Source organism: Periplaneta americana, chromosome 15 (assembly GCF_040183065.1).
Source record: "Periplaneta americana isolate PAMFEO1 chromosome 15, P.americana_PAMFEO1_priV1, whole genome shotgun sequence".
Classification (NCBI taxonomy): Eukaryota; Metazoa; Arthropoda; class Insecta; order Blattodea; family Blattidae; genus Periplaneta; species Periplaneta americana.
Genome location: NC_091131.1, coordinates 103074113 through 103098330, shown reverse-complemented (window position 1 = coordinate 103098330; position 24218 = coordinate 103074113). Strand labels below are relative to the sequence as shown.

Below are 24218 nucleotides of genomic sequence, written 5' to 3'. Positions count from 1 at the left end.
CTGATCGTCCTGACATTGTTACTTGCGTTTTCGCGTTGAAACTCAAAACCTGAAGGTGCTTAAGTTCAAGAAAAACTATTTGGTATAAAAAAACATTTTTGGCAGCAAATAACTTTAAAAAAATGTCTGGTATTCTTCATTGAAAATAAATCTGAAAAATTTTTATTTGGACGTCTAATGAACTTAGTTTGCAGCATTTGCTACACAAGCCACTAGTTTCATTATATTCTTAATACTGTAGTTAACATACAAGATTGAAGAGTAGTCTCTGTTTGTGTATTTCACGATGAAAGGAGATCCCGTCACGATAGGCGAAGGACAAGCAAGAGGTCAGAAAACGAAGGATATGTGCTGGGGGTACTCAAGGTTGAAAACCCTGTACTTTAACTGTAGTAGAAAATACACATTGCATAATTGTACAGTAGCCACCGGCGTGACTCAGACGGTTAAAGGTTGACGCTCACTGGCACGAACCGACCGGAACGGAACGAACCGGAAATATTCTGCGAGAGACGTATGCATGTATTTTAAACGGCAAACGCTCACTTGTCCGAACGGAAGCAACCGGCTGCCGGTCCTGACGGACAGGGTTCTCGCGACACGACCCTGGCGGAATTTCCGATGACGATCGGCTGCATTCGTATGTCTTCGCTGGTCTTCGGAGAAAAGTGTGTTGGCTGTTCTCAGTACTTTCCCACTCAACATGTGCTGGTGCGTTGTCCAGACAGATTATTCTTAAAATGGGTGATGAAAAGTTAATTTTAACAGTGCTAATCGCGCTTCTGTGCTGATTGGCCTTCGAAATGTGATGTTTCCCTTCATTATTTCAGATGCTAATAACAGATGAAGTTATAAACATTTTTCTTCGCTCATACGAAAGTACTAAAGAAACCATTACTCGATCTTTACACAAATGTGGGAAAAGATGGTGAAATTAATCAAAACACTTTTTTATATTTGACTATATTTATTTATTTGCGTTAATGTAAATTATTAACTTTTTAAGATAAGCAAAGGTGGCACAGCAAATAAATAAATATAGTCAAATATTAATAGCTTATCGGCATACCACAATATGAAATTGACTTTTTTATATTGTTATGACTAGAGCCCGGATTGTATGTAATTACATATTCCGTTCCTACATATGTAGCTATAAGGAAAGCTAAAAGTCCACGAATCGTATTAAATTTAAATTTAAATTTAAATATACAGAATAAAGAATATAATTACAAACAAACAAGACAAATAGAAATAAAATAATATAATCAATATAAAAAAGGAGATACAGTAGTATTAACAAAATTTGAGACCGAATGAGCAGCGCTCGTGTTCGGTCGCAGTTCAGTTATAATATCAATAGGCCTATAAGAGAATATAAAATAAAATAGGAACTAAAATTAAAATTACAGTTAAAGAAATTATATAATACAATATTAATATAAGAGAAATATAGAAAAAAATAATAAAAATAAATAAGTAAAATAAGATAGGAACTGCAATTTAAATTACAGCGGCAATGGAATTATATAATATAATATTAACACTAGAGAAGAATAATATCGCATTCGCACGTGAAAAGTAGGATTTATATATTTCAAAATTATAGAATACAAATATAATATAGGTTGATTAATTCATACACATAGGCTATAAATTTATTTAATCAAATTGAAGATATTAACACGTTTCTAATTTTCTTGTTATATGTTAGTGGGTTACATGTTAAAAGTTCTGGGTGTAATTTAGTTAAAGCATTGTACAACCGAGGGCCAAAATTAATGCTATGCTTTAGACCAGCAGATGTGAGACATTTAGGTTCTGCTAATGTTGAATTAATATTTCGTCTTGTGTCATAATTGTGTGTCTGTAATACAAACTTATTACGATTTTTATGATAAAATTTTAACAGCGTATACTTATAAATTTGTTCAATATTAAATACATTAAATTCAGAATAAATTAATTTAGTTGGATAATCGAAACGTTTCTTCAAACAAATTTTAATTATTCGTTTTTTTAGTAAATTTAACGAACTAAGATTAATGTTTGTACTCCCACCCCAAACAATTATACCATATTGAATGATAGACTAATGGCCAAATAAATATTTCGTAGAACTCTAATGGGTAAGTAGCATCGAAGATTAACGAAAGGGATCATTATTCCGAAGTTTTAAATGTTTTTACATATTTTGGTGCATAATAAATATTTTGGCATATATTATATATTTTTAAATATTTTGAAGGATATTGCATATTTTGAAAGAATATATACATTTTTTCTCTAATTTTCTCTCTACGTAATGCTTAAGTTATTTTTTTAAATTGTTTATAAAGCTTATCCCTTCGTCTCTAGTGCATAAATATAATTTGATAATTGAAAATAATAACGTATTCTGTCAAAAAATGGACATCTCTTTGCAATGCTAATAGTTTGTAGGCTATATCCCTAGAGAAGTAACGGTAAAGTAGGTACAAATACAAATGCGAATGGTGGGTCATTGTACTGCTGACGTAGTGAAGGAAAGAATGAAAATTACCCTGTGAGTATGACCGTTTCGCACAAACACCCCCAATCAGTTGCTCTAAAAGAAAACAATAGTTTTTTCTGTTTTTTTAAGAAACTTATTTTGACATCAGGTAATACAAGTAGCAAGCCTACTGCCATTCGCATCCAAGTTAAAAGACTGGATTTCAATGGACGATTCCTTTACTAAAATGGTAAAATCGTGCAGTCCAAAGTGTGTGACAAACGCATTGGGTTCTCCATGAAGTCACAATTAGAATAACATTTAAAAATTGAACTTCATGTGAGAAATAAAAAAACGTGCTCCGTCGAAAAGAAAAAGTTCTTCTTACACAAGTGGTGCTGAAACATTCGTCTTCTACAAGTGGATTTAATAAAAAATTTGTGCATGGCAATGGTTGCTGCAAACATATACAGTGGTATAAACTTGGAGTTCCAAAGTTCCAAGCATTCCTACGCAAATACTGCAACTTCAATATTTCGCATGAATCAACACTCCGGAAAAAATATTTGAACTCCTGCTACACTGACACAATGGAAACGATTAGAGATGGACTTGATGATTCCTACGTATGGGTTGCCGTTGACGAGACGATCAATGACCGCAGAAAATATGTAAAATATTTAGTTATTAATTGCGCCTCCAAACAATGAGGTTCGATCACATGTGCACCTGTAATTTTTTATTAGTGTGCAAAAATACATCTAATAAAGCTTAGATTTTAAATTACCAACTTTTTTTTTTTTATTTATTACACATTTATCTACATACTTCGTCATTTTTAGCTTCATATTTATGTAGTCTACATAGTTCTCATTTTCACATTACATAAAATCCGGGCTCTAGTTATGGACCCATATTTTCTTTTCTTTTTTCCTTCCTCATCAGCTAAAGACTCAGTAAAATAAAATAATCTTCGGAACTACTATCCCACTCCATGTTTAAACCAGACTGCCTGTCGACTGTGCCGGAATATTCCGAGCAGTGAGCGTCAGAGCTTCCGCGGAAGACGGACTGCTGTAGATTTCCGTTCCGGTCGGTTCGTGCCAGTGAGCGTCAACCTTAAGGCGCTTGCCTGCCGGGCGCGGGTTCGATCGCCGCTTGGGCTGATTACCTGGCTGGGTTTTTTCCGAGGTTTTCCCCAACCGTAATGTGAATGCAAGGTAATCTATGGCGAATCCTCGGCCTCATCTCGCCAAATATAATCTCGCTATTACCAATCTCATCGACGCTAAATAATCTAGTAGTTGATATAGCGTCGTTAAATAACCAACTAAATTTAAAAAAAAATTTTACAGTTATGTAAGGCTTCTTTGTTTAAACAATACAATGACATTATCGGCTACTATTTCTTTTACGTACGTACATTAAAGGCTGGTCCACAATAAACCGGGAACGGAAACGAGAACGAGAACGGAAATAATGTTTTATTTTATTTTAGTTGGTTATTTAACGACTCTGTATCAACTACTAGGTTATTTAGCGTCGATGAGATTGGGGATAGCGAGATGATATTTGGCGAGATGAGGCCGAGGATTCGCTAGAGATTACCTTGTATTTACATTACGGTTGGGGAAAACCTCGGAAAAACCCAACCAGATAATCAGCCCAAGCGGGGATCGAACCCGCGCCCGAACGCAACTTCAGACCGGCAGGCAAGCGCCTTAACCCACTGAGCTACGCCGGTGGCGAAATAATGTTAAAATAAATGTATTTAAATGTGAGCGTTCACAATAGTTAATTGTGAATGCTCACATTTAAATACATTTATTTGAACATTATTTCCGTTCTCGTTCTCGTTGTTTCCGTTCCCGGTTTATTGTGAACCAGCCTTAACATTTTTAGACACCTCTTGTACTCATACGTCTCTCGACCACCAGTATCTCCAACTTATATTAGGTATGTTATTAGAAAACCATTTCTTATTTGTGGCGTGTAGACAACTGATAACTCAGTGAAAATCCCTCACGTTTTCATTTTATTTCTCGTCAACCATAAAATATTAGGCATCAGGAAATATCTCTCTATTTGCACAAGAGAACGACCTTTAGTTTCAGGCAATAATAAATACAAAAACAAGGCGCAAAATAACGAAAATACACCAAAAACCCAGAAGAGTCCTGCAGTGCCTATTACAGTGTGCACTGAGGGGAATATTTTGGTTGCTCCGAACATCGCCATATCATTCATAGTATAAATGTAACCTCCAAGGATACATCGAATTTTGGAAGGCAATATTTCTCCCACCATTATTGCAGGCAGCACGAAGTAACCGTATGTATTAAATGCCACGTAGAAGAGTACGCATATAATCATGACCCACGCTGGGACGGTCTGGACGTGAGCTAGAATCCCCAGCACCACAGCGACGATGCCCGATCCCAGTCCTGAGGAGATGGACATGGGCCTGCGCCCCACATACACCAGCATGACGCATGACACTGCCATGAACACAACCCTCACTATTGAGGTGAGATTGGTTGTCAAGTTGACGTCCAAGCTGCCATCGGTCTTCAGCCCGGAGAGGATATCCACGGTGTAGAATATGAAGAGGTTACTTCCGCACACAACTTGGATCAGGTTGAAGATGTGGATGATGAGGAACGGCTTCAAAAATTCAGGACGCAGATACCGCTTACAATTCCACTTTGAGGATGAGTTCGGAATTGAATTATTCTCTTCATTTGTCCTATTCACAACCTCTTGCAAATCTCTCTCTGCCTGGGAAAGTAAAACGATTATATCAACGGTTATATTAACCAATGAACCAACATGATTACAAAGAAGAGCTAAACACAATCACAAGAAAACGGATAAAACCCCAACATAATAGACAACATAATACGTAAGACAAAACATAAGCACAAAAAACATAAGAATACAACACAAACACAAGAACACAAAAAAATACATCACACTAACATACGAAAACAAAAACACACACAAGATTGCAACCTCATTCAAGAAATTAAATTACAACATCACATACAGAACAATACTCTACAAAAACATCTCAACACACAAACAACACAAACAAATAAATACAAACACACAGGAGTATACAAACTCAAATGTAACACCTGCAACAACTTCTACATAGGACAGACAGGCAGATCATTTCAAACACGTTACAAAGAACACATCACAGCCATAACAAAATTACAAAAAATTCCACCCTATGCAGAAGACATCACAAATGCTAACCACACCTACAGAGACATCAACACAGACATGGAAATTCTACACATCCAACCAAAAATCAAGAAACTAAACACACTAGAACAATATATAATATAAATACACACAAAAACACACCTTAATGAAATTTTCAACACACAACTCAATTTCAGAACACACACACTCTTTGACTCCACATTACACTACACAAACACACTCCCACAGGAAACAAAACAAGAGGCGGCAAGACCAGTAACGACCAGTTCTGAAGAAGACCAATAATAGGTCGAAAGATGTAAACCAGGTACCATAGAATTTAACACGAGAAAGTCATATAATACATATTCTGAAGATTATATTAAAATAATAAAATATTTTGCTCAAGAATTGGAACTCCTTATTGGAATGGAAAACGTGATATTGTCAAAAATCTTTCCGTATAAATAAAGAGAGATTACATTTAGAATACCTAATAAGATAGAGACTTCCCATGTAATTTCGTCAGAATGGATGTAGACAGCGTGGTGGTGATCGTAATGATTACATTATGTTAATTTATTTGTAATTCACTTCTGGATAATCCCTTTCTCTGTATAATCGAAAGGTATGTAGATAGTTAATAATGCAGCACATAAATATGTCGATAGTTGGGGCACAGGAGGCTACATTGTCTCAAATGAAGTTTCAAAACGTATGTACGAGTATGTCGGTCGGTATGATTGAATATTACGTGCTAATGTAGTGATGAAACGAGCTATTAAACTCCAAGAACTGAAATCCGCCATAAATCATCATCATGAAGAGAAAGATGACATAAATAAAATGTAAGGAAGCCAGCTATCTAGTGGCGAACGAAATAGCCGTTCTCTTAACACTTCCAACGAAGGGGAGTTTTATAAAAGCGTAATGATCAAGGTGGCTCAAATAATTTGTCCAATGAAAGTTCTTACTTTTGAAAAACTGCGCATTTTTCGACTAAATATCCAGAAGACAATTCAGGAAATTTCTGATTGTGTTCATGAGGAATATAAAAAATATATATATTTATTTTTTTAATTGGTTCTTGATGACAGTAATGCCATTACTGATACAGCAAAGCTTGCAATTTTTATTCGCGAGGTTGATCAAGAACTCACTGTTAGTGCGCGAACCACCACTGGTTGTAGTTTTCATGCCATGTACCTCTCCCCGTCTCCTTACTTCTTAGACTGTCTCTCGCGTGTAATCACTGCCGTTCGAGTTTTGGTCACCGCTGATCTACAGACACGGAATTAAAATTTGGAGCGAGTCTTGATGGGAGTCAGCCTGTGTGTAGGCAACAATTTCGCACGACTGTCAACAAATAGCATATATACAGGAGCTCTTGTTTACTGCACATGCGCAGTGTGGTGTAAGCTATACTTATATAATAAGGGAGCTCCAAATTTTATTTCCGTATCTGTACATACGTAACACTTGATACATTATTTAACATTACTGTAAACCTCATTTATTTTCTAAATTAATTTATTTTTAATTTCTTCAAAGACAAATTAAATGGAGATAGTGTTACAGCGTTTATTCATAATAATGTTATTTTAAGTTCACATCAAATGCAAATGAATCTGTAATGGAAATAATTTTGTTTTATAAGAATGAACATTTTTTACTAGTTTTGTAATTACGTAAAAAGCAAAGAAATCAACAGGTACTGTGAATGTTAAATAGGTTTCATGATATTAAGTTTAGAGTTAAAGAGGTTATAGCGTAATAAAGAATGTAAAATCCAAACAATTTGTGTAATTAATTCATTCAATACTTTACGTTTTCATCTACAGTAATTTGATCGAAACGTATCTAATGAGACGTTTTTGTTTACATTCTCTTCTCGGACGTTTTGCGAAGTATATGATGGCAGTTAAGCTCACCCCCACTGCGGAGCAATGACGTCAAGGAGCGTTGCAGTGTTGCAACACGTTACATTTCGTATTCTCAAAACTGTTAGACGTATCAAAAATCCTTGTTTGCATTGACTTCATCTATTACCAATGTGAATTAATGTAATAGGTTCCCTTCCACTTTGTATATTAATATTGATAAACATTTATATACTCCCATCATTGAATACAATTTATATTCGTATAAAAATAGTGCTAAATGAATATTTTCCGTTTGCTTTACAAGGCCGCCTTAAATAAATGCAGAGTCATTTGTTTTCATTTCATTATATTAGTTTTAGAGGATACTGTATAAAACGCATTGTTACTTTAAAACTCATATATCTCGTTAAATATCAGTCATATTAATTTTATTATAGGATAAACCTTGTCGGAACATTTTTAAAGCAACTTTCGTTATGTATTGTTCTCCTAAAAATCAATAATAAGCGAGATATTTCAATTTATTTAATTCACGCCCCATTATAACTCCCCTTTCCAATAAATTATTTTTAATCCTAAATTCCAAGTGTGACAGAAGTTAATTTATATACCAATTTTCATAGAAATGCGTTCAGCCATTATCGCTTGGAAATGTAACAAATATACAGACAAACATAGGCCTACAAACAAAAGTTTCAAAAATGCGATTTTTGGTGTCAGGATTGTTAATTATAGGCCTACCTTTTTACTTTTTAAATATAAAACAGGCGTGCTGTGTCGAAAAACTGCAGACATATTGTAATGCAATAAACAATACAAAACCCGCACCCATTAAACTTCGAACGAACAGAGCTCCCTTCACGCGACGTCCTCCATTTTGCATAGCTCCTGAAGGTACGTCAGTAAAGTAAACAACTAACGTCATCCTATATCCTGTGTTCCTCAAACCTGAAGCCGCGTCTAGGCAATGTTTTAGCGTCTCAACTTCGTTCCCTAATAATGACGATCAATTTTGCGATTATCTAACGTCGGATGAAATTATTAACATGGAAGTATCTCCCACCTGCGTTGGACGTGTTGACCTCCACAGCCAGTTGTACACTTCAGATGCCTCATTGATTCGATTTTTACGGACTAGCCACACAGGACTCTCGTGCAGGAAGCTGTAGACCACGACGTTCACAATCGAGATTCCGGCTGCAAGACCCGCCACTATTCGCCAGCCCACGTGGGTCCCCAGCAGAGACACAACCATGATGCCTATTGAGTAGAATAGAAGTAGACAAGCAGACAACCCGCCCCGTAGTCTGGGATCCGCCATTTCTTCCAAATGAAACTATGACAAAAATTACGTGTTATATTTGTGAAGTTGACATGATGGTAAATTTGTAAACATTCATTTACAAATTCGAAGACAAAGTATGGATTTCTCAGCAAATATTTTTACTTTCTCATTACACTATAAATACATACAGTGTGGAAGTGAAATAACCTTGGAGATTGAAAGGGACGATAGCATACTCTGAAATGAATAGAAAACCTACTTTGCTTTTATGATTAAATGCACAGTTAATTAGAAAATTGAATTTGAAGTTTCAGCAGTGTGGCAACCACCTCTAACACACTCTTCTCGTGATACAGATGTAAAAGGTCAACGAACGCGGTGTGTCTGGCTAGATGAGCTTTTCTCTGGCGCTGTGTTGCAACCAACTCGTACGTGCCGTGGCTTGAATTTAGAGGTTTATAAAATGAAATTTACACGAAAACCGTCCACGCTATTGAAATACACCAATGGGGATAAATTAAATTATTCTTTATTAGTTTTCCTATCGATATGGACAAATACCATATCCTACTCGCATTAGATACCGAATAAGAGGTTGTTAAACATTTGGGGAAAAATCTTTTCTTTTCTTTTTTTTTTAACTATGAAGTTTCCACCAATATGATATTATAGTTTTTTGTTACATACAACATGAGCTATTTCACTTCCAACCTGTATACAAAGCTAAAGTAAATGCATATTCATTGCTGGTGTTGAATGTGATTTCATAACGTATTGCGATTTCATCTTCAGGAGAAAAAGGAAGGAATGTTTGGGAAGGGAATCCTGCTCTGTGAGGTCATTAAAATGGCTAAATTTACTTAATTCATCCTCAATATTCCAGGATTTATACTGTTGTTAAGTTGTTGGAGTGGTATTAATTTTGCCTGGTGATGATTTTCTAGTTTGAACTGTTGGCAGCAATGAGAATTTTGTTGCAGGGTTATTCAGATGAGTTAAATCATTCGTAATGAAGCCAAAGAGCACCGTCCTTATCCGTTATCTTATTATATACTTCAAGGTATGAAGGTAAAATAAATCTTCGGCACGTTGCTTATCATTAATTAGGCTTAGGAACTGGGATACGTAAACTGTGAAGTTAAGGTGTGGACAATATTGAAGTGGATGTCACTTTATATTTTGCAGAGTGAATCGTAAGTAATGTCATTAATTTCAGAGGGTCATTCTTTAAGATATTTCAAACAAAAAAGTTTATGCATCTTGAGTACACAACTTTTAACACTGTATCACTTCGGAATATGTAGTTTGCTTTCGTGTGTTAAATACTAGGTACGGTACCTTGTTGACTAGTTTCAGCCTGTTGTGGGCTATCTTCAGATCTGGTTGGTCCTGGTCTTCGCGCCTTCTGTTTCCGTTTCCTGTAGGGGTTTGTTTGTGTAGTGTAATGTGGAGTCAAAAAGCGTGTGTATCCTGAAATTGAGTTTTGTGTTGAGGATTTCATGTGGATGTAAAGCTTAATACAATTTTGCTCGTTTTTTCTTCCTTTTCGAGAAAAAAAAATATTTTCTATGAAATATTTCATAGCGTGTTCTGAGAAAGCTATTGAATTAATTCCCAATATGCTTAGTCAATTTAAGAGAGCAGTGTATTTCTTTTATTCATAGTGTTGTAGATTGGAAAGTGTTGGAGTTATTGGCTGTAATTACTAGGCTATACTTGTATCATCTGCAAATAATATGGGATGACCTACATCTTTTATTAGGGGGGCCAGATCATTTATGAACACTAGAAAAAGTAGGGGAACTAATATTGATCCTTGATGAATTCCATTATTAATAGTTGCCCATGCCGAGGTAGATTTCATAGTTGCACTGATTTAGATTTTCTGTTTCCTATCTATGAGATATGAGTGAAACTTTTGGTGTGCAACGCCTTTAATTCCATAATAATCTAATTTCTCTAGCAGCATTTTATGATTTATACAATCAAATGCTTTGGATAAATCACAGAAAATCTCTCCAACTTGTAATTTGTTATTAACTGCCTCCAGAATTTTGTCAGTAAAATTTAATTTTGCATTTTTCGTAAATTTATTTTTCCTATATCCAAACTCTTATGGGACTAAAATGTATCTTTCTAGATGATGATATAATCTTTTATACGTTACTTTTTCAAGGCGTATTTACAAGCACAACATTCCTAGTAACAAAGGACAAACGATAAAGAATGTCCTAACAACGCAGTGTTATGATGAGGAACAAAAACACTACGAACTTATGGATCAGCCTAATCCTAGTAACAAAGGACAAACGATAAAGAATCTCCTAACAACGTAGTGTTATGATGAGGAACAAAAACACTACGAACTTATGGATCAGCCTAATCCTAGTAACAAAGGACAAACAATAAAGAATCTGCTAACAACGTAGCGTTATGATGAGGAACAAAAATACTACGAACTTATGGATCAGCCTAATCCTAGTAACAAAGGACAAACCATAAAGAATCTCCTAACAACGTAGTGTTATGATGAGGAAAAAAACACTACGAACTTATGAATCAGCCTAATCCTAGTAACAAAGGACAAACAATAAAGAATCTGCTAACAACGTAGCGTTATGATGAGGAACAAAAATACTACGAACTTATGGATCAGCCTAATCCTAGTAACAAAGGACAAACCTTAAAGAATCTCCTAACAACGTAGTGTTATGATGAGGAAAAAAACACTACGAACTTATGGATCAGCCTAATCCTAGTAACAAAGGACAAACGATAAAGATTCTCTTAACAACGTAGTGTTATGATGAGGAACAAAAACGCTACGAACTTATAGATCAGCCTAATCCTAGTAACAAAGGACAAACGATAAAGAATCTCCTAACAACGTAGTGTTATGACGAGGAACAAAAATACTACGAACTTATGGATCAGCCTAATCCTAGTAACAAAGGACAAACGATAAAGAATCTCCTAACAACGTAGTGTTATGATGAGGAACAAAAACACTACGAACTTATGGATCAGCCTAATCCTAGTAACAAAGGACAAACAATAAAGAATCTGCTAACAACGTAGCGTTATGATGAGGAACAAAAATACTACGAACTTATGGATCAGCCTAATCCTAGTAACAAAGGACAAACCATAAAGAATCTCCTAACAACGTAGTGTTATGATGAGGAAAAAAACACTACGAACTTATGAATCAGCCTAATCCTAGTAACAAAGGACAAACAATAAAGAATCTGCTAACAACGTAGCGTTATGATGAGGAACAAAAATACTACGAACTTATGGATCAGCCTAATCCTAGTAACAAAGGACAAACCTTAAAGAATCTCCTAACAACGTAGTGTTATGATGAGGAAAAAAACACTACGAACTTATGGATCAGCCTAATCCTAGTAACAAAGGACAAACGATAAAGATTCTCTTAACAACGTAGTGTTATGATGAGGAACAAAAACGCTACGAACTTATAGATCAGCCTAATCCTAGTAACAAAGGACAAACGATAAAGAATCTCCTAACAACGTAGTGTTATGACGAGGAACAAAAATACTACGAACTTATGGATCAGCCTAATCCTAGTAACAAAGGACAAACGATAAAGAATCTCCTAACAACGTAGTGTTATGATGAGGAACAAAAACACTACGAACTTATGGATCAGCCTAATCCTAGTAACAAAGGACAAACGATAAAGAATCTCCTAACAACGTAGTGTTATGATGAGGAACAAAAACAGTACGAACTTATGGATCAGCCTAATCCTAGTAACAAAGGACAAACGATAAAGAATCTCCTAACAACGTAGTGTTATGATGAGGAACAAAAACAGTACGAACTTATGGATCAGCCTAATCCTAGTAACAAAGGACAAACGATAAAGAATCTCCTAACAACGTAGTGTTATGATGAGGAACAAAAACGCTACGAACTTATGGATCAGCCTAATCCTAGTAACAAAGGACAAACGATAAAGAATCTCCTAACAACGTAGTGTTATGATGAGGAACAAAAATACTACTAACTTATGGATCAGCCTAATCCTAGTAACAAAGGACAAACGATAAAGAATCTCCTAACAACGTAGTGTTATGATGAGGAACAAAAATACTACGAACTTATGGATCAGCCTAATCCTAGTAACAAAGGACAAACGATAAAGAATCTCCTAACAACGCAGTGTTATGATGAGGAACAAAAACAGTACGAACTTATGGATGAGCCTAATCCTAGTAACAAAGGACAAACGATAAAGAATCTCCTAACAACGTAGTGTTATGATGAGGAAGAAAAATACTACGAACTTATGGATCAGCCTAATCCTAGTAACAAAGGACAAACGATAAAGAATCTCCTAACAACGTAGTGTTATGATGAGGAACAAAAACACTACGAACTTATGGATCAGCCTAATCCTAGTAACAAAGGACAAACAATAAAGAATCTGCTAACAACGTAGCGTTATGATGAGGAACAAAAATACTACGAACTTATGGATCAGCCTAATCCTAGTAACAAAGGACAAACCTTAAAGAATCTCCTAACAACGTAGTGTTATGATGAGAAAAAAAAACACTACGAACTTATGGATCAGCCTAATCCTAGTAACAAAGGACAAACGATAAAGAATCTCTTAACAACGTAGTGTTATGATGAGGAACAAAAACGCTACGAACTTATAGATCAGCCTAATCCTAGTAACAAAGGACAAACGATAAAGAATCTCCTAACAACGTAGTGTTATGACGAGGAACAAAAATACTACGAACTTATGGATGAGCCTAATCCTAGTAACAAAGGACAAACGATAAAGAATCTCCTAACAACGTAGTGTTATGATGAGGAACAAAAACACTACGAACTTATGGATCAGCCTAATCCTAGTAACAAAGGACAAACGATAAAGAATCTCCTAACAACGTAGTGTTATGATGAGGAACAAAAACAGTACGAACTTATGGATCAGCCTAATCCTAGTAACAAAGGACAAACGATAAAGAATCTCCTAACAACGTAGTGTTATGATGAGGAACAAAAACAGTACGAACTTATGGATCAGCCTAATCCTAGTAACAAAGGACAAACGATAAAGAATCTCCTAACAACGTAGTGTTATGATGAGGAACAAAAACGCTACGAACTTATGGATCGGCCTAATCCTAGTAACAAAGGACAAACGATAAAGAATCTCCTAACAACGTAGTGTTATGATGAGGAACAAAAATACTACGAACTTATGGATCAGCCTAATCCTAGTAACAAAGGACAAACGATAAAGAATCTCCTAACAACGTAGTGTTATGATGAGGAACAAAAACGCTACGAACTTATGGATCAGCCTAATCCTAGTAACAAAGGACAAACCATAAAGAATCTCCTAACAACGTAGTGTTATGATGAGGAACAAAAATACTACTAACTTATGGATCAGCCTAATCCTAGTAACAAAGGACAAACGATAAAGAATCTCCTAACAACGTAGTGTTATGATGAGGAACAAAAATACTACGAACTTATGGATCAGCCTAATCCTAGTAACAAAGGACAAACGATAAAGAATCTCCTAACAACGTAGTGTTATGATGAGGAACAAAAACGCTACGAATTTATGGATCAGCCTAATCCTAGTAACAAAGGACAAACGATAAAGAATCTCCTAACAACGTAGTGTTATGATGAGGAACAAAAATACTACGAACTTATGGATCAGCCTAATCCTAGTAACAAAGGACAAACGATAAAGAATCTCCTAACAACGTAGTGTTATGATGAGGAACAAAAACAGTACGAACTTATGGATGAGCCTAATCCTAGTAACAAAGGACAAACGATAAAGAATCTCCTAACAACGTAGTGTTATGATGAGGAAGAAAAATACTACGAACTTATGGATCAGCCTAATCCTAGTAACAAAGGACAAACGATAAAGAATCTCCTAACAACGTAGTGTTATGATGAGGAACAAAAACAGTACGAAGTCGCTAAACGTCAAGAGATGGAAACATAACACATAGCATTTTGTTAACATTTATACCTGACTTTTTTTAAATGTTTTTTAGTTAATTTTTCTGATATTTTATGTTTTTTATATGTGATTTTATCTTATTTGAAATGCATTTATAGTGTATTAACTTGCGATTGTTAAATTTTATTTTCAACAGAAAACAAAATACAAAATACAATAATATTAGTTTTTTCTAGAAAACACAAAAACTCTATTTATTCATTCATTCATTCACTAATGATAATAATATCGAATCACTAATGTGAAAAAAGGATAAGTCCAAATTTGCCGAAATAATCTGAAATGTATTATTTCCAGTCTGAAATACCCACACTTAATTAAAATTAAATTTGTGCACAAAATATTAGGAACATTCAATATAATTTAACATTAATTCCCAGTATGTCTTTATGGAAATCTTTAGCAGATTCTGGTATTCTAAAATACTTCATCAGGTTGAGGACGACTTTCTTCTTCTCCTGATTAGCTATATTCTTCTTGGACCAGGCTCCGCCAGGTCGAGTCAAGATCGCTAGAGGGCATACAGGTCTGCTTACGGCTTCCACTGCGGGCAGTACAGTTGTACACTGCAGTCTATCAGTGGTGGAACCTATCGAGGTCGCTTGGGGGCACCGGTGCACTGCATTTTGCACCAGGAATATTTGTGCTAAAAACATGAACCTTAGCAATGTAATGGATGTTGTTGTGCGAACAATTAATTTCATAAGGTCTAAAGGACTTAATCATAGGGAGTTCAGGGCACTGCTTGATGATATTAACAGTGAGTATGGGGATTTACTCTTCACACCGAGGTAAGGTGGTTAAGTCGAGGAAAAGTTCTGGAACGTTTTCTCCCACTTAGGAATGAAATTGCGTTATTTATGGATGTACATGGGAAACTTGTTAGAAGCCTTGAAAGAATATATTAAGAATAATGCAACAATTGTGCGAAGACTTCGAACGTAGATATCAGGAAATTAAAGAACTTGAACAACAATTTCAGATATTTACAACACCTTTTTCAGTGAGTGTCCTGGATATTCCTGTGAACCACAATTAGAAATACTTGATTTAGAAAGCGATATTGAGCTAAAGGATAAGTATCAAAACAGAAAAGTATTAACCATTTCTATACTTGTTTTCCACGAGAAAGGTTTCCTAAACTGCAAAATCTTGCTGCAAGAACGTTGTGCATGTTCGGGACAACCTACGTATGCGAAACACTGTTTTCTTTAATGAAGTTTACAAAGTCACGTCACAGAAGCCAACTAAGTGATGAACACTGAAAGCATGTTTGCGATTGGCTGGTACTAAAACAAAAGCTCTACGAATTGAAAAGCTGCTTACTAACAAGAAACTGCAAAAATCGCCGCGGATCTCTGATATATAAGAAAAAGTACTAATATTACAGAATTGTATTTGAATAATAACGTTTGTACTGTTGTTTTATTTTGTTAATTGAATTGTATAGCAATGAGAAGGAGACAAACAGTGAACAGTTTTATTTCGTAGTATGTTAATCTGTATAAAAGTGTATATTTTGTTTTGTTTCATTATTGTGCAAACATGCAAACATTTATTTCGTATATAGTTAACTGTACCAAATTATGTAGAGTAGTGTTTTGAGTATAGTGCAATTAACAGTGAAAGTGTACTTCAGTTAAAAACTGAAGTTAATTTATATTCTTATCACAAATTTGCTTCACATACAGTACAAGTTCTTAGCTCCGCCACTGTGGAAGCAGCTTCGCTTGCCCGCAGCCGTACGTCAGGGCTTGAGGGTTTGCACGCACGCCCAAGAGTGTAGTCACTTGACGCCCCCTGTCTTAGACAAAGTAGATGTATTCCTTATTTCCCGGCTACAGGTCTTCTTTTTCAGTACTTCAACTTCAATGGGATCTCCAGTGTAGGTGTCCGCCACTGACAAGAGTACTTTCTTGTTTGATTTTCTGCATGTCATCACTCGTTGGGCTGTAATTTTTAAGGGTATCTTAGACTACAAGACATTTTTTTGTATATTGGATTTTATATTCTTTACTTCCCAGTCTTTATTCATCATTTTCACAGTAACATGTTGACCCAGAATTTCGTAGTACTCTGCTGGAGACAGAATTTCTTCCTTTTTTCGGTAGACTTTTTCTATTCTACCGAAGACTCGGCTACTCTGCACTCCTTTTTCCCCCAAAGCTTTTGGATTGACGGGTATACCCGGAAGCCCATATTAACACACAATATGAGAGCTCTTGCTTTTCTTTGTAGCCTTTCTAAGTGCATTTACCTTTGATCTAGACTTCCTACCGCCTACACTTTCGACAACAGTTGTACAATTTTCAGAATCACTAGAAACAGATACCATATTATGATAGTTTACATATTATGCTCTCACTACAATCGTTTAGAAGCGGAGATACAGCTGTTCAGAATGGCCTAACAATCAGCGATAATAAAATTAATCCCGCAGAGCAAGACTGGTTGGTTGACTTCAAAAGGAATCGTATCGTGAGTCAAGATCCTTCTACACGGCTGGCGAGTAAATATTAATATTCTGTTTCATATTGTTGTTCTAATGTAGGCCTACTGTAATTTGGATCGAAACAAATTGAAACAGTTTTGCAATTCACTTTATGTGAATTTTCAGAAAAGTCTATATATATATATATATATATATATATATATATATATATATATATATATATATATATATATTGAAAGTTTATTGTTTCAGTCATTGACTTTACTGTTGTTTATGTTTTAGGTGTTAACCTTTACATTATAAGTTACAAGACGTAGCTATAAACGTTTTCGTTGATCAGTGTCAACATCTTCAGATACGAACAATCAATTTTTGCAATATCATTACTCTCTAAAATCTCTACACATACAATGCATGTTTAATGGCATACGGGGATAGAAAGCTGTTAAAAATTAATATAATTATAATACACATTAATATTCTAATATTCAAATATGGGTGTATCTAATGTCAATATTTAAAAGTGTACATATGATGTACAATAGATATGCAAACATGTCTTCACATGTGGGCTGGGATATTAGTGAGATAATATTGTGAAGCTAAAAATAAAGTTAAAAATATAAAATTGAACTGACTATATATTATATTATATTATACATGTGAAGATTTGCAATTACAATGTTTTATTACATGTTTTATTCATATCTCCGTATTTTAGTGATGCACATCTTTCCAATAGCCTATATATCATAGTGTATGCTTCATAGCCTATCGTTGACACTGATCAACGAAAACGTTTATACGTCTTGTAATTTATAATGTAAAGGTTAACACCTAAAACATACACAACAGTAAAGTCAATGACTGAAACAATAAACTTTCAATACATTTAAACAGATTTAAATAAATTGAATTATTTATCTTTTAGGCTTACGTCTGTTGCATAAAATAAAACTTTTTTTAAACCTAAGTATGAATTTTACAAAAGTATTCTGTCCTTTTTAATGTGGTTGGCGTTTATCGACTTCTGCTTTAACTAAAGAAGAGGCGAATATCGAGTTTTGCAAAAGATCGCAGTTTTCAATCCCTTATAACAACAGCGTTTGTCGACTTTTGCTAAAACTGATTTTACAGAAATAGGCAAATATATGTTGACATAAAACCACCAAAAATTGAATTTTGAAAATTTTGGCGTTTAGCGACTTTTGAAAAAAACGCTCCTCAATTGCAAATAACGTGAACAGAGAATTTTCGAGGTGTCAAACCTCTTAGCTGTCCTACAGAATGTAATCTTGTTAGAAATTTAAGACCGAATACAAGTGTACAAGACATTTAGGTAATAACATAAGGGAAGGCAACATGTTTTCGCCCAGGAAACCTACAGCTATATAACACTAATGTATAACAATTAAAAACAAAGTTTATATGTATTATTCTTGTCTCTAATATAGTAACAAATAGTGGGAACATTCACTGTCCAAGAGACTCTTACCTTGAGGACTACATACCGAAAACCGACGGTGCAGAAGTAGACAGTAACAATGTCGTTTAGCACTAAGGAAATTAAGTAGAATCAGTGCATATCTGTAACTTACGCAAGCCGCAAGAAGGCTTACTCCTCTTCCAAGGCCGCCCATCACTCTCCCCACAAAAAGTAAGTGATGAGATGAAGCTATGGACATCAATACCCATCCTACAAAGACCATAGCAGTGGATACCTGCGCAGATAACCGTCTTCCCCATGAGTCGAGGATGAAGCCGCTTAACAGACCTCCGACAGCCGTGCCCATGAGATATAAGCTCACTGAAAACAGAAGTACGATGCTTGTATTTAATAATGCAAAGAATCAAAGAAGTACGATGCTTGTATTTAATAATGCAAAAAATCAAAGAAGTACGATGCTTGTATTTAATAATGCAAACAATCAATCTTCCTTCAAACATCACTGAACCACGACCTCACAAATATCCTAAAAAATCCTTTCAATAAATCAGTTGGTTTGACCGTCATAAGTAGAAAGAGATAATAGTAATGACTAAGGTTCGGAAAGAGTAGCAGTTTCAGCATAGGCTGTATAGTTGTATAGGATAGGCCTATTGTTTTAGAGTAGGCTTAAGTAAACTCTACTCCTTTCCACTAGCTGAAACTTTACTTGCTGGGGAGCATCATCAGTGAGTGATAGTATTATTAGAATAGTCTGTATTTTATAAGTATCAAGTAAAAAGCTACTTATTTAATCAATTAATCTGACTTAAATATAAAAATTATATTTTATTCGGCAATCTTTGCATACTTAGAGGAGAGTCGGGTAGTATCGGACAGTGCGTTTCTTTCATCTACCACAATATGGTAGTACCTGAATGACATGGTTACGTTTCTCTATGCGACATCACAAAAACGTAACCATGTCAATCAGGTACTATCATCGTGTGGTAGATGAAAGAAACTCACTGTCCGATATTACCCGATGTCCGGTACTACCAGACTCTCCCCTATATTTTAACCTGATACTCTAAAATTGAAAGTACATTATCGATTACATTAAACATACTATCTCAAAGTCATTTTTATAATTTTGTAAAAAAATGTACCAGTAGTATATCTCCATTTATATTTTTCGAGAAATGGTCTTCAATCATTTGCCTGTCAATTGCACGTGGGTTGGAAATTAACACTTTTTGAAGTACTATTGCACAACGGTACACTAGAGTACATCATATTCACTTATGCACATTTCCGAAAGCAGTAAGCGAAATATACATAGACCATAAGTAAATAACCTTCAAGAACCACATCAAGACTGAAAATACGAAACAATATATCCAATGTCTTCAAATATGTAAGTTTAATTAAAATATAAACTGTTTTCTATTGGATGAAATGAACAATGGTAGGAAAGCATGCTCAAATTTGAAGGAAAAACAGTTTCTCCATTGCAAATCAAGATTTCAGGTATAACTCCCTGTAAAGTTGATTTGAATCATTTCGAGGGAAAAATTGTTCCGGAGCCGGGTATCGAACCCGGGACCTTTGGTTTAACGTACCAACGCTCTACCACTGAGCTACCCGGAAACTCTACGTACGTTAAACCAAAGGTCCCGGGTTCGATACCCGGCTCCGGAACAATTTTTCCCTCGAAATTATTCAGTTTCTCCATTGATTGATTGATTGATTGATTGATTGATTGATTGATTGATTAATTGATTGATTGATTGATTGATTGATCGATTGAAAAAATAATATTGACTTTTAGATGGGAAAATTATTATAACAGTGTTATCACTAACAAACAATACAGTGACAAAAAATATCGCTTCACTCATGTATAATCCGACATATATTGCCCCATGTCTTATAATAACTCTTTCTAAATTTATCTTTCTTTTGAAAATATATAGTTTTTTTCTTTATTTTCATTTCGAACTCAGGCGTCCTTCAATAATAAAACATATAGGCTACAAAAGCTTTCTAGTAAACCTTTCACAGCGATTTAGTGTGGTAAAAAGAACATACATTTTTTTACATGACACACCTGTCAAGTCAGTATTGTTTCAAAATTTTGCTGTGTTATAAATACATTTCCTCTTTTAGTTGTATTTTAAAGAATAAGAGAAGTTTAAATTCCTTTTTTACTCAGTGTTGAGATGCTGTAGAAATGTATGTCTTTGACAAGGAAAAATCATCTCTAAACCGAGAAAGAAATTAGAGCTTTATAACAAGAGAGATTTTCACAGCGTTTCTGCAAACCCTTCATCCACATGCTGTCGAAGTTAGTGACGAACAATTTATTGCTTGTTGTAAAATCGACACAGGAATAAGATTCATTCATGACACTGCTAGAAATCTTCTTTGCACTTCACAATATATTGTGCTTGACCGTAATAATGTAAAGTCCCAAGACAGGTCACAAAAATGAAAGTAGCAATAAGGGGAGAGACAGAGAGAGAGAGAGAGAGAGAAGAGAAAAAGAGGGAGAGAAGAGAAAGGAAGAGACAAAGAGGTAAAGGAGGAGTTATTTTCAGGAGCAATACACACTAAACCCGAAATAAAGAAACAAAACACATAACATAGGCCTACGTGTTCAAAACATACACGTAGTAGCCATGAGAAGACAACGCTAGCGTCACGGAGTACTTCGGATCTGACGTCATTAGACCGTAGTCGTGCGCACTGACACACCATTATACTCACACAATGCTTTAAAATGTTCTCATTTCTTAAAGAAGGTGCTGGAAATATTGTCCCTCGGCTCCTGTACAGTAGACCTACGATTATTTCTGTAGTGCTCGGGAAAAGTGACACAAGTCAGTTTCCACAAACCTTTTTTGATAATTTATTGACAACTTACGGAACATCTGTTCGCTTGGAAAAAAAATACATAGGTATTCCTCCCATTACAATAATTCATACAGAAAAAAATCAAATCGACATAAACCAGTGTAAGTTGTCTTTAAATTATCAAAAAAGGTTTGTGGAAACTGACTTATGTCACTTTTCCCAAGCACTGCAGATTTAGTCCTGACAGTCGCCGGAGAGTGCGCGTGGGACAGGCGAGTCCATTTAGTTACGCCAAGGGGTGTTTGCGTTATTCACTCGCTTGCCTTTATCGATCGCTCGCCCTATCTCTACTCCGGAACTCTCCCCACTCCTCCTATTACTTCCCCTCTTTCGTGTCGCTGAGCTGTCAGGACTAAATAATCGGTCTATACGTTACGGTACTGAAATATGCGGATGAAGTTTTCGTTGACTCGGCGCAGTTCACCAATTGACAAAATGTATTTTAATTCTTTCTCGGTGTGCGGGTTTGACTTACACACTTTACCTTTCAACTTTCTGTAAAAATAAAAGTCCGGGGAGCCCATCGTAATTATTCTATCTTGAAATATTTTAAGTAAAAGTCTTAAATTCAGGCGCTGTGTGACTGTAGCGAAATCACGTTGAAATCATTCATACACTTCCTCTTCTTGCGTTAACAGTGTACACAAGCCGAGGCACAGTTACAGCACCTTCTGTAAGAATTGAGTTCATTTAACAATATAATGGGCTAAAACGGGCTCAACTGCCCTTCAGCAGAAATGTTCGCACTTCTTATCTCAGTTCACCTCGTATAAAGAAAGACGCAGGATTGGGATAAAATACGAAGTTACCCAGCGTCGATGGAATTGATGATAGCGAAATTATATTCGGCGAGATAAGTCAGAGAATTCGTTACAGGATTATCTGACATTCGCTTTACAGTTCGGTAAAATCTCGGAAAACACCAAACAGGTAATCAGCGCAAAGGGGATTCGAACCCACGTCGGAGCGCAGTCTTGGATGAGTAAACTCGCTAGTACTGCATCTATGACTGTGCTTTTCTAATATAACAAGAAAGAACGGTTGAAACGGAAGGCGTTTGAGTAAAAATAAATTACAAGTCTCATGTGAGTACGTTTACCGAAATAAATGACATGAATACTGCCAGATCAGAACAGAAAAGGGTACTGGTTCCTAGTGATGTAACCAGATGGTAAACAATATTTGCTTTTACCTATCCAAGATTCAGTCTGCTTGTCCACACTAATATCTTCTGCATGTGTTCGTAGTTGAGGTAGAAGAATAGCAGAAAATCCGGCAGTTAGGCCGTTGCATACACATGTCAAATAGGCCGCAGTCGCTACAGTTACCTGTAAACACAAAATATGCACCTTAACCCTCGCAACTTAGCTGCTCTAGAATTTCATGCTACTTATCTGGGGACTTTTTTTGACTCCAAGAATACTTTATGTTAATAATTAGCCTATGATATTTTAAAGCTTAATGCAGTTGTATATACAGTGCAAGCAATAGTAGTAGTAGTAGTAGCAGTAGCAGTAGCAGTAGCAGCAGCAGCAGCAGCAGCAGCAGCAGCAGCAGCAGCAGCAGTAGTAGTAAACAATGTATTGTGGGTCTCTATCACAACGGCATGGTGCGTCCTCAGATTGCGGATAGAGAAGACGGCTTCCAGATATGGAGGGTAGCTGCGAATATATTGAATAAACAGTTGTGGACAGCCGATAACAGGTGGTCCTCCAGCTTGGGGGTTGGGCGAAGGGCTAACAACCCATCACCGTAAAACACAGCATGTTACGAATCCATACAATAAGTCTCGGAATGGGGCTGATTCTCTGGCACGACCACAGCAAAGGAATAAGGTTATGAGATTTGGTACTTGGAAGGTAACTATTCTTTATAGAATAGGAGGGGTAACATTAGTACCAAAGAACTAGCTAGATGTAGAATAGACTTCGTGGGAGTACACGAGGTTAGGTTAGATGGGAATGGCGTATCACAAATAGGAGATTACTTGTTGTATTATGGGGAAGGACACAATAATTACCAATTAGGAACAGGATTCTTTGTTCATTAAAGAATAAAATCAACAGTAAAAAAGGTCAAATTTATCATATTTAGTACTTAGGGTTAGATGGTGCGATATCGTAGTTAAAAATGCTCACGCCCCTACAGAAGAGAAAGACGACGATATAAAGGATAGCTTCTATGAGGAATTGGAGCATACTTTTGATCAGTTATCTAGATATCACATGAAAATTTTATTGGGGGATTTCAACGCTAAGGTAGGACGGGAGGATATGTTTAAACCAACTACTGGAAAAGAGAGCCTACACGTAACTAGTAATGACACTGGAGTTAGGTTAGTCAACTTTGCGACATCAAAAAATTTAATTGTCAAAAGTACAACATTCCCCCATAAGGATATACATTAATATACTTGGACTTCTCCAGATGGATTGACGCACAACCAAATAGATCACATCTTGATAGATAAACGGAGACATACTAGTATAGTAGACATTCGAACTTTCAGGGGGGGGGGGGCAGACTGTAATTCTGA

The 24218-nt window shown here is 35.7% G+C and overlaps 2 protein-coding genes across 3 annotated transcripts in view; one reads left to right on the top strand and one right to left on the bottom strand.

The window, feature by feature from the left end:
• The window catches only part of LOC138715231 (facilitated trehalose transporter Tret1-like), a 453955-nt gene that overhangs the window by 314018 nt on the left and 115719 nt on the right, over window positions 1-24218 (top strand). The window lies entirely within an intron of this gene.
• On the bottom strand, window positions 4320-9221 carry LOC138715656 (facilitated trehalose transporter Tret1-like). Its single transcript, XM_069848726.1, has 2 exons — window positions 8630-9221; window positions 4320-5251 (listed from the first exon to the last, which is right to left on the bottom strand). The coding sequence occupies exons 1-2, from the start codon at window positions 8885-8887 to the stop codon at window positions 4496-4498; spliced, it is 1014 nt and encodes a 337-aa protein (XP_069704827.1). The 5' UTR covers window positions 8888-9221; the 3' UTR covers window positions 4320-4495.